The sequence below is a fragment of the Plecotus auritus genome (assembly GCF_963455305.1).
Source record: "Plecotus auritus genome assembly, chromosome: 1".
NCBI classification, from domain to species: domain Eukaryota; kingdom Metazoa; phylum Chordata; class Mammalia; order Chiroptera; family Vespertilionidae; genus Plecotus; species Plecotus auritus.
The window spans coordinates 223,411,517-223,424,073 of record NC_137770.1 but is presented as its reverse complement, the minus strand read 5'-3'; the positions used below and the strand labels follow the sequence as shown (position 1 = coordinate 223,424,073).

The 12,557-nt window shown below is 38.8% G+C and overlaps 1 protein-coding gene across 3 annotated transcripts in view; it reads right to left on the bottom strand.

The window, feature by feature from the left end:
- Nucleotides 1–2,405: 2,405 nt before the first annotated feature.
- The window catches only part of UGDH (UDP-glucose 6-dehydrogenase), a 31,339-nt gene continuing 21,187 nt past the window's right edge, over nt 2,406–12,557 (bottom strand). For all 3 annotated transcript variants that reach the window (XM_080681378.1, XM_080681379.1, XM_080681377.1), the window contains 6 exons: nt 10,025–10,119; nt 8,250–8,380; nt 7,397–7,530; nt 6,685–6,776; nt 6,461–6,571; nt 2,406–3,748 (listed from right to left, as the gene is read on the bottom strand). In XM_080681378.1, the coding sequence (XP_080537504.1) occupies nt 3,638–3,748; nt 6,461–6,571; nt 6,685–6,776; nt 7,397–7,530; nt 8,250–8,380; nt 10,025–10,119 (674 nt within the window). In that variant the 3' untranslated portion in view covers nt 2,406–3,637. The remainder of the gene's footprint in view (nt 3,749–6,460; nt 6,572–6,684; nt 6,777–7,396; nt 7,531–8,249; nt 8,381–10,024; nt 10,120–12,557) is intronic.

Here is a 12,557-nt window from a genome sequence, read left to right as displayed (position 1 = left end):
TTTCTAGCCTTCTGCCCTTCATCTGAAAATGAGGATCGGACTTATATCTTAAAGGAATTATGTGAGAAATGGATGAGAAAATGCACCCAATGGGTTCAGCACAGTAAGTGTCCTGTAATGCTCAGTGTTAATTACTGTTCTTGGTGATTCCAGAACCTAAACGTGGTTCTGGTTCAGTGGGACCAACTCATCATGGGTTTAACAGGAGTGCCCGTCACCTGCCAGCCACTATGCCGATATTTGTGTAAACATTCATTTCATGAAATCCTTATAACAATTTTTTATGCTTGTTTTGTTTTTTAATTATTTTTTTATTGATTTCAGAGGAAGGGAGAGGGAGATGGAAACATCAATGATTAGAGAAAATCATTAATTGGCTGCCTCCTGCACGCCCCCTACTGGGGATTGAGCCCACAACCCAGACATGTGCCCTTGACCAGAATCGAACTCAGGGCCCTTCAATTCGCAGGCTGACGCTCTATCCACTGAGTCAAACCAGATAGGGCTTATCACAATTTTTTGAGTTAGAGATGAATTACCTCTATTTTACAGATGAGGAAAATAAGGTTTGCAGGTAACTTAGCCAAGGTATCACATGCTAGTAGATAATGCAGTAAAAATTTAAAGCCAGAAATCTTTATAAAAAATATTTTTATTGATTTCAGTGGCAATATCGTAGCCAATAAGGTTTATCCGAGGCGTGATTATTGCTAATTGAATATATATATATATATATATATATATATATATATATATTGATTTCAGAGAGGAAAGACAAAAGGAGAGGGAGAGAGATAGAAACATCAATGAGAGATAATCATTGATCAGCTGCCTCCTGCATGCCCTCTACTGGGGATCAAACCTGCAACCTGGGCATGTGCTCGAACTGTGATCTCCTGGTTCATAGGTTGATGCTCAACCACTGAGCCATGCTGGCCAGGTTAAAGTTGGAAGTCTTAAGGGAATAACAGATAATTTCTAGAGAGCACATTGTGGGAGAAAGATTTTACTTTTTTATATACTCTTGTGTATCTATTTGAATGATTTTTTAAAAACCATTTTATGTATGATTTTATTTTAATTATTGGCTAATAATCTCACCAATATACATTGGCCCCACCAAAAATACTAGCTAAGAAAAATAGAAACCATGTATCACATTTTTTTTAGTGGTCTTTAATTTTATTAGGGGAAGAAATGGCTAACCACATTCTTGCAACTTTTCACACCAAGTTCTCAAATAGCTGTGCTAAGTTACCTCCCCAGCTGCTTTGGTTTTTCTCCTCCCCACCATAGACATCAAGTTTACAAGGCTCTATAAGCCATCTAGTGCCCGTTTTCCTCCACTTACCAATTCTCTTAACTTTTAATTCGTATTTTACACTTCCTTTTTTTTGTTGTTTTTGTTTTGTTAATCCTCACTTGAGTATTTTTCCCCCCCCCGTTGACTTTGAGAGAGAGTGGAAGGGAGGGGGAGAAACAGAAACATCAGTGCTAGAGAGACACATTGATTGGTTCCCTCCCACACCCCGACTGGGCGGGGATTGAGCCTGCAACTGACCAGAATCAAACCTGAGACCCCTCAGTCGCAGGCCGATGTTCCAATCACTGAGCCAAACCAACTGGGGCAGTATTTTACACGTTTTTTAAATAACCAATTCTAGGCATTTGAAGCATGCTAGCACTAAAAACGAGTGCCTAATTCTAGCAAGACATTTTTGGGTTATAATCCCTTTACTAGAATATAAAATTATTAAGCAGAATATTTTCAAGCAAAAATGTAAAGCAAATTCTAATAAATAAGCTCATCCTCACTTTCAAATTTTGTGAGGGCTCATTGTTTTTATTTTTGAGAGAGAGAGAGAGAGAGAGAGAAAGGGAAGGGGAGAGAGAGAGAGAGAGAGAGAAACATCGATTGGTTGCCTCCTGCACATGCCCCAACCAGGGATTAAACCTGCAACTGAGGTATGTGCCTTCTTCGGTCCACAAGCCGACGGCCTATCCACTGAGCCAAATCAGCTAGGGCAGGCTCATCTTATGTTCAAACATCCTGCTGTTTGTTTCTTTCAGGAGTCTACAAACGTTTTATTGAAGAGTCAGACAGCAAATATTTTAGGCTTCTCGGACTAAGGGGCAAAATTGGAGACTTACATAACCATTCGAAATGTAATTATGTAAAAATATAAAAAACATTCTTAGCTCACAAGGGGCTGGCCAGATTTGGCTCATGAGCTATAGTTTGCTGATATCTGGTCTATTTGCTACCGTCCCTCCCTTTCTCACATCATCTGCAAGTATGATGTAATGGTTTTTTCTCAAAAAAGTAGTGAAATTTTTCCTTTCTAATGTCAGACTGTCATAACTCATTAGTTATTTGCACTGTGACAAAAATACACTACACAGTTGTTTATGTAGAATATTTTATTTATGTATTTGAAATCTGTACAGATGGCTCCATCCTTATCTCTGTATTTATCTCTGTGTTCTTACTGAACAGCATTAATTCCTCAGGGATAAGGCCTGTATCTGTTTAACTCTGTACCCTCTTAGCAGAGCATAAGCATCAAATGGACATCTGACACATTTCAACAATAAAACAGAAGAGAAAACAATCAAACATAAGTCAACGAAAGACATAAAAAAGCAGGTGGAAACACATACAAAAATTCTTATTTTAAACTACCCATAATTTGTAAATTCTACGTCTTTAAGTTTATACATGAGATTATATCCATTTTCTTACTTAAAGAAAAAGTAGGAAAATTGCAACAGATAATAAAAATAAAAATGCAAAGTCAAGATAACAAATATTTTTGGCTCTCGAACTAAAAAAATGATCATCAATGAGGAAAAACAAGAAGTGAAGAGAAATGATATAGATCACACCATTGATGTTCTCTTCATGTTAAAAAAAAGGGGGGGCTTTTTAATCTTATTTGGATTGATTGGAAATGAGCAGTGATGACCTTTGGGGCTTAAAAATCAATGACACAGCTCATTAGACAAAAGGGTTATTTCTAACACAGAAGCACAGGAAATATATTAGAAGCAAACTAAAAATAAAAAGCACAAAAGGCCCCATTCTGTCCATTTCATCCTCCTCCTAAGAAACGGTCATCGAGACAAGAAATGGTGTGGAAAGCACCTTACCCAATGAAGCCAGAACCTCTAAGTCTCCACGACACTGTCTGAAAGGTTAACAGGGTTGCCCAGTAATTAGCATAGCAATTTTACGATTTAAAATACATATTTAATGACAGGTAATCAAACCGATAATCAGAAAACTGAAGAGTGCCTTTCCCTTTATAATATGACATTAAAGTGCTCCTATGGGTACTCTGTAAAGTAAAAAGTGTTTGAAGTTTAATCTTTGCTTTACAAAAATCAACACCATTAAAGCCAACATGATCATTTGCCACTCATCCAACCACTGAGGTAACAATATTATAAAAATATGTAAAAAATATTCTAGATTCATAATTACTAGATATGCTGATTCTCACAGAGCTAATATAAATTGATTATTAAAAAAATAGTTTTCTTTCCTTAAAAACACTTGGTTCATTTACCATTAAATATCAGATAGATATTAGCTATCCTGAAGTACCAAAAAAATTACAAATAAAAATGACAATGTTTAGACTCTGGGTTTCTTGTTAGGTGGATCCTGAAGACTAAACTTTGGGATTTCACCAGAAGGAGCATATGGAATTCTCTTTGAAGACACCTTTTTCCCAATTGTTTCAATCTAGAAAAAACGGGGGGGGGGGGTGGGAAGAGATTTTAGAAAGAAAACTAACAACAAGTATAACACATAAATGTAAATACTCTACATTGAAGTATAATAAGGGGAAAGAAGAAAATGTTTTCCAAGTTGTCTGAGTTGCTATGAAAGATCTTTGGTTCCTTGCCTATTATTTGGTTCCTTGCTGTGTCATTGATATGTTTCTCAAGTCCATATATATTATACTTTTCATATTCATATCTAGATACTCTCACTCCAGCCAGTCCCAACACCAGACCCCCCCCTCAAACAGAGCAGAGAATCATATACTGCTTTGGTTAAGGTAGCACATATGGAAGCAATTAAGACACTAGACTCCAGTTAATTCACATTCTCATACTCTGTTTTCATATCCACTTCCCTTATTCTAAAAAACTTGCAGAAGCTCTAATAGCATAGTTTTGGGGAGTTCAGGCTCTAGAGTTTGGAGGGCCCAGTTGGAATCCGGCTACGTTACCTAAGCTCTCTAGGTCTTCCTTATTTATAAACGTTATTACTACCACCTGCCTCGAAGGGTGGTGGTAAGAAATTAGATAAAGTGCTCAATACAATGTTTGGCATACAAGTCAACCTTCAATGAGTAAAGTCAAATTGTATTTTGGATATTACATTTTAAATTCTTTTCCATATATTCAAAATCATCAATCTTAACTTTAAAGACACTGCTTCTTTAATAATCATAAGTTTGCCCAGCCAGTGTGCTTTAATGGTTGAGCGTCAACCTATGAACCAGGAGGTCATGGTGTGATTCCTGGTCAGGAATAAAAGACCTGGCCTCTGAGGGGTAAGTGCATGATTTTACTAGGAGCCCTGGCTGGTTTGGCTCAGTGGATAGAGCATCAGCCTGAGGACTGAAGGGTCCCAGGTTCGAACCCGGTCGGGGGCACATGCCCGAGTTGTGGGCTCGATCCCCAATGGGGGGCGTGCAGGAGGCAGCTGATCGATAATTCTCTCTTCTCATTGATGTTTCTGTCTCTCTCTCCCTCTCCCTTCCTCTCTGAAATCAATAAAAATACATTTAAAAATAAATAAATAAAATAAAATGCTTACTAGGAAAAGTTAACTTATAAGAACTAAAACTCATTTGAAATATATACCTTTTACACATCTTCTCCCTTACATGAGTTCAACAAGAATGAAAGAAAATCTGTCTATGCCTTGCAAATAATCTTTGAAAAATAGCACTGCTGAGTTCAGTAAGGACTGGGAAGTCATGTTGTTACTCAGTAAGGAGGGGTGGGATAGAAGAATCCCCAAGGTCCTTGATGCAATGTTAACAGACAAGACTGCCATCTGATTCTTGCAAGTGAATCTCATGAATGAGAAATGAACACAATTCTAAATAACGAAGATCTTCAACAATTCAGTGAAGGTTAAGAGAACCAGATCTGATATTTTGAACAGGAGATGAGGCCTTCTCAGCACACAGCCAGCTCTGAACTCTGTCCCCTTCCACTCTGCTAGGGGCCTATGCTGACAGCAATCTCCTGGCACATTTCTTTACCATTCCCCCGCCGCCGCCCCACCCTGGCCTGCCGCCCCTATACACTGCTGTGAGGAAACAGAAAGTGGCTCCTTCTCATTAATCTTTTGGGACGCCTGGTAGAACTGAAATAGATGCAATATATGAACGTACTGTTCTGGGCAGAGGTTTCTGTCAGCTCTCTAAGCATTCCACAGTTAAGTGACAAACTGAAGAAGCAGAGGGCCAGGACCACTGAAGCTCCCACATCTCCTTCAGACCTCTCTCAGCACTAGGACAGTTTCAGAATGCAGAAGGCACAGGATCCTACACCAACACGTGGCAACTATATTGCATTCTGCGGTTTTCAAGTCACTTGTGTAGGAATAAAAGACCTGGCCTCTGAGGAGTCAGTGTACTGCAGACAGTTTAGCAAAGTAGCCTTGGCAGTTACAGGAAACATTTTTATGTCTTTTCATGATCTTTATGAGACGAGGTAGGGCAGGGCACATTTTGTCCCTATATGATAGGCAACTAATGACTTTAGCTACTATGTACGGGAGACTAAGACTGACCTTTTGATCGTACATTTTTTTTTTAATATATTTATTGATTTCAGAGAGGAAGGGAGAGGGATAGAGAGATAGAAACATCAATGATGAGAGAGAATAATTGATTGGCTGCCTCCTGCATGCCCCCTATTGTGGATCGAGCCCACAACCTGAGCATGTGCCCTTGGCCGGAATCGAACCTGGGACCCTTCAGTCCGCAGGCCGATGCTCTATCCACTGAGCCAAACCAGCTAGGGCTTGATCGTACATTTTTTTAAAATATATTTTTATTGATTTCAGAGAGGAAGGGAGAGGGAGAGAGAGACAGAAACATCAATGAGAGAGAATCACTGATTGGCTGCCTCCTGCACACCCCCCACTGGGGATCGAGTCCGCAACCCGGGCATGTGTGCCCTTGACCGGAATCGAACCCAGGACCTTTCAGTCCTCAGGCTGATGCTCTATCCACTGAGCCAAACCAGCTAGGCCTAGATCATAAATTTAAGGAGGGAATAGAATAGTTACAAAAATCCCATAGAGACTTCCCGGAGAACTGCCCTAGAGTCATGTTATTGTAAATGAGAAAATATTAAAATTCTAAAATGCAACACCATTGGAAAGCAAATGGCCAAACAACATAACACCAGTCTAGGCCACGATTACCTGGAAGCCAATGGTTTGCAGTTCATGGTGGAGCCCATCCAGGACACGCCGTCCGTCGAAGATGAAGGCTGGCTTCAGCATTTTTTTGTGAATACGTTCATAATCTAACTCCTATAGAGACAGAACCAAAGGAGCAGTTAGAATACACACATGAGCACATATTCAACTCCAACTGGTACTAGAACACCTCTAAAATTTTCCCCAATACCATTTCGCCACCTCACCTTAAACATGTCCCACTCAGTGCAAATAACAACAGCATGGGCACCATCACATGCTTCGTATGGGTCCTTAGAAATGGTCACAAGTTGGGACACTATAACAACAACAAAAAATTGGCGATAGAAAAGGAGTTATTTTAACACTAGGATTGCAGGAGGAGTTGAGGGCCTGAAAGAAATGGAATGGTCTGGTTGAAGTGTGAGTGAGGGGAATGAGCTGGCCATGAAGCACCCCAGTGGTGCCCCAGAAGCATCTCCTTGGAGCCTCTGGGGCGTTTTAGAATATGTAGGAAAAATAATGAGGGTAACCCACAATCATTACTTCAAATTGAAGTTGACAAAACAATGCCTAAGGTTTCTTTTTTTTATTTTTCCATTGATTTTTAGAGACAGTGGAAGGGAGGGAGGACAGAGGGAAGGGAGAGATAGAGATAGAGATAGAGATAGAGATAGAGATAGAGATAGAGATAGAGATAGAGATAGAAATATAGAGAGGCATCGGTGTGAGAGAGACACATCAAATGCCTCCTGCAGGAGCCCCCAACCAGGGCTGGGGATCAAACCTGCAACCAAGGTACACACCCTTGACCAGGAATAGAACTTGCTCTAACCAGGTGAAATGGGGCCTACCAATGACAGAAACTGAACAAAGGTTTCTGGAGAACAAACAAATTGTGGGACCATACTCAGTGATTCGTGAGACTCAAAGCCTTACCTTGGTCATCCTCTGAAACTCCTGGATGAGACAGATCCACAACTATTTGTTCCCTTGGTACTTTTGGATCATATATATGGAGGTGTGCACCTTCATCCATCAAATATTTGCTAATATATATACTAGAAGATTCTCTGATAAAAAAAAAAACAACCAGTGTTGTTAAGCTTTTTAAATGGCATATATTTTAATACCTTAGGCCAGTGGTCGGCAAACTCATCAGTCAACAGAGCGGCAAACCACGGCTCGCGAGCGCATGTGGCTCACGAGCCACAGTTTGCCGACCACTGCTTAGGCATTTAATATACAGGGTGGGGCAAAAGTTTACAATTGTGAGTATAAGAAACAGAGTTTATTCTTATATTATTTTTTTCCTTTTTAATGAATTTATTGAGGTGACACTGGTTAAAAAAATTATACGGGTTTCAAGTGCACAATTCTACAACACATTACTGCACATTGTATCCTGTGTTTACCACCCCAAGTCAAGTCTTTGTCTATCCTCATTTATTCCCCCTAAACTGTCCTGCACGTCTCTCCACTGCCTTTCCCTCTGGCAATTACCACACTGTTGTCTGTGTCCATGAGTTGTTTTTTCTGTTTTACTCAATTCCCCTACCCCCCATATTATATTTATTAATTACTGTATTATTTTCCATGTGAACAACTGTAAACCTACTTTTGCCTACTCTGTACAGGTAAGATGCTATATCTCGTGAAGATATGGATGTTCACTTTATTTTTATTCTTTATACTATATACACAGTGTTTTACACACTCATCCACCAAACACCAGAATAAGATAAGGAGTTAACACTCTCAAAGGGATTGAAATATTTTAAAGAACTAATACCTTGTATCACCAGTGTCCTTTTTGAATGCAAACCCCAAAATAGCTATCTTCTTATCAGTCACTGTATTAAACAGACCATCTATAATCCGGGAAGCAAACCTCCTTCTCTGGTAGTCATTTATATCTATGACCTGAAATTACATGTACAATTATGCAATTATTAAAGAGGTACAGCTTGTGCCATACATTGCTTAGTTTTATGATGCATACTGTTGTATGAAACCAAGCCTTATAAATCAACAGGATACAAGGATTAGTCAACTGCTTTAGTATCTACAGATTAAAAAAAACAAAACCCCCTTCTCCCCTCCTTAAAGCCATACTAAAATTTCTATTTTTCATTTGGCTTATCTTTCCATGCATCAGGCTGGGATGGATGTAAAGATGGAGAACACAGCTAAGTTTCAACTCCATTTGAGGTCCAGCTATGAGGCCAGCCTAAATAAGCACATAGAAGCTGTGTTCTCCTTAGCTAACTTCTCCAAACCCTGTGGAAGCAGGGCTGTAAGCAATCAAATCCCAAAGTACTTCCTCATATGCTTACTCCCACCCCTCACCACAATTGAGTGTGAATAGAAAGTGGACAGAGAACGGTCAAACATTGTACAGTTACAGCTGCCTCTGGATGAAATATAACACCATGAGCATTTGGCAGTTTTTAACTAAATGTTTTGGGTAAAAGTCTCTGATCACCTATTTATTTCTCTCCTAAGAGTTTATAAACAAAACTTCATGTTGGTGACCAAATGAATGTAAGGAAAGAGACTACTTTTCTGTGTGGGTTTTTTTTTTAAGTCTCTAAGCTTCAAGTGGCTGTATCCTGAGGACAGAAAATGAGCCCAAAGTGTTGGAAAATCAAGCTTTTATCTGCATTTGCCCCGCAATGGACAGTAAGATAAAGCTATTGTGTGGGATTGAGTATACATTTCCATTTTTTAAAATGTGTATTTCCTTACATTCCTACCCATTGCTGAAATCTGAAAAACTACAAACTTGGGGGGAAAATATTTGGGAAAGGTACGTGTACTGGCTGTATCTTGGATAAATTACTTAACATCTATAAGTTTCAATTTCCTCATTATAAATGAAGGATACTATTAGTGATGAGGACTATAAATGAGGACTAAGCAAAGCACTTAAAAAAGAGAGTCTGGCCCGGTTGGCATGGCTCAGTGGTTGAGTGTCGACCTATGAACCATGAGGTCACAGGTTCAATTCCCGGTCATGGCACATGCCTGGGGTTGGAGGCTAGATCCCCAGTGTGGGGCGTGCAGGAGGCAGCCGATCAATGGTTCTCTCTCATCATTAATGTTTCTATCTCTTTCTCCCTCTCCCTCCCTCTCTAAAATAAATTTAAAAATATATATTTTTAAAAAAGAGTCTGGCACAGAGTAATAAATGTTAACTCTATTTCCAATTTGAAAAGGTCTGTAATTTTAGCTCAAAGGGACAAGACAAATATCAGCCTATGCAAACCACATGAAATCATTATAATACAAGTCCTTCCTTTATTTTGTTATGGGTTTAATAATTACAATTTAGAGTAAGTTCTTGATTTACTCTAGGAGCAAATTTAGTTATAAAATTAGAAGAAATACTGCTTTATCAGAAACTTCTATCACAGCTGATTATCAAGAGAGAAAAACACCGAATAAATCTAAAATTTAAAAACTGAATATAATAATAGTTGAGTTCCTGGAATAAATAAATCCTATCAAAGGGTGACATTTTTAATTAGAAGTTAATCATAAGTTGTTGACTATAAAGATTAATACCTGTTGCCAATAATGAGCTACTTCAGGCAGATTCAGAGCCTCACAAAGATAAACCAAATTCAGAACATCCTTTTGAAAGCAGCTCCCACCAAAACCTAAAGAAAGAAAAAAGGAAATGACAATATTTTCATTTAGGATACCACAAAACTGAATCATGACCAGTTTGTCATACTAAAACAGAGGGCCTATGCTAGAATTTTAAATACTAAAATTTAAATATTGGAAAATTAGTGGGTTTACAAATTGTGTGAAATTTGCTGGCAACTAATCAATTCTAGAAATAAACCCCAAATAATTTTCTAGCTGAAGTTTTATTATTTTTATATTTTCTATTCTTTTTCTTAGTCATCTAGTATCACTGTCCCACATATCTAACTTTAGCACAGGGCTGGCAAACTTTTATGAGCCAGTAGCAAATATTTAAATCTTTGTACACCATATAGTCTCTGGCACAACTTTTTCTTGTTGTTAATCCTCACCCAACAATATTATTTCCATTGATATTTAGAGAGAATGGAAGGAAGAGGGAGAGACAGAGAGAGAGAAATATCAAAGTGGGAGAGACATATGGGTTGGTTGCCTCCCACACATGCCACTGAACAGGAATGGAACTCGTGATTCTTCAGTCCGCAGGCTGATGCTCTAACCACTGAGAAGTACCGCCCAGTGCTCTGACACAACTCTTCAACTCTGCCTTTGTAGCTCAGAAACAATCACAGACTATATGTAATCAAATGGGTGTGGCTATGTTCCAATAAAACTTTATTTACAAAAATAAACTGTGGGCAGGATTTGGCCTGAGGGCCATATTTTGCCCACCCCTATTCTAGTGCAATGCAGTATACAGTGAGGGTTGGCGTGAACTCTGGAGTCAGAAACACCTAGCCACTCATTAGCTGTATGACTTTGAGCAAGTTGCAAAATTTCCCTGAACCTCAATTACCTCCATAAAGAAAATACCAGCACCTTTATAATACGTTGTAAGGATTAATAATGAGATATATAAAGTGCTGGTTAAGTTGGTGCACAATATGGCTTCAGTAAATTGTAGTTATTTTCATTAAATGGTAGCTAGAAGAAAATATCAAAAAGATACAAAAAGCCAGGGAAACCAGTATTGGAAAATGGCATAAGGCCCCAGAAATACAAGAAAGGCTGCCCTATGGACCAATGTGTAAAAGGCTCTGTTTACGCCCTGGCCAGTGGGGCTCCATGGTTAGAGCATCAGCCCACAGGTAGAGGGTTCGACTCCCAGTCAAGGGCATGTACCTGGTTGCAGGTTTGATCCCCGGCTCTGGTGCAGAAGGCAGCTGGTTAATGTGTCTTTCTCACATAGATCTTTCTCTCTCTTTCCCCCCTCCCCTCTCCCTTCCACTCCCTCTAAAAATCATTAGAAAAAATATTCTCAGGTGAAGATTACAAAAAAAAATTTTTTAAGAGGCTCTGTTTACTTTTACATCAACCTTATTTACTTATATCCAAAAATACAATCAGTTCTCATTTTACCTGGTAGTTATGTTCTACAAATTGCCAAATTAACAAATACTGTAGCACTGCTCCTAAATGAAATACAGGGTTAGGTTCCTGTGAGCTTCTGGTCACATTTTCATCAACCAATCAATAAATAATCTTGTTTTATGTGTTTCTGTTTAGAGACACCTTATTTAATACATATTATTGATTCATTAACATTGAACTCACAGCCACCAGCACTATCACTCATGCAGGAATGAAGCTTAACCACATGTATTTTCTCCTGGATGCATTTTAAACAGTGAAACCATAACCAAAAAGCACAAAAATGCAAAACCCTTGCCACTTAATAAACCACAAAAACGGTGCATGTTTGTAGTATGAAACTGAAACGGGAAGGCAAGCACACTGCCTTATTCAGCTTCAGCTGGGAATGTATGTCAGGTGACTTAAATTTTTTGCTCCTCTGTTCATGTCTGCAAATGGCCACAAAGCACCCGAGTACTGATTTGGAGGTTAGAAATCAGTGAGTAAGCTAACTCACAAATACAGAATCTGGAAATAATGAAGATCAAAGCCTTATTTCTAAAAGTATATTCAGCCCTGACTGGTTTGGCTCAGTGGATAGAGCGTCGGCCTGCGGACTGAAGGGTCCCGGGTTCGATTCCGGTCGGGGGCATGTACCTTGGTTGCGGGCACATCCCCAGTGGGGGGTGTGCAGGAGGCAGCTGATTGATGTTTCTCTCCCATCAATGTTTCTAACTCTCTATCCCTCTGCCTTCCTCTCTGTAAAAAGTCAATAAAATATATTTTAAATAAATAAATAAATAAAAGTATATTCATAAGAAAAGCAAATTATAGCAAATTTTTACTACTTGCTTTGGGTATTACTTGAGGTTTTTTTTTAATGTGGTCTCCCAAACTTATTCTTCCTAAATGTTCTTATTAAATACTAATTTATTCCTTCTAAAACACTGAAGTATGTTTATCCTACTAATCAGTCAATAATTATTAAACAACATAAGTAACTCTTACCTCACTTAAAAAGTCCCTCATAGCT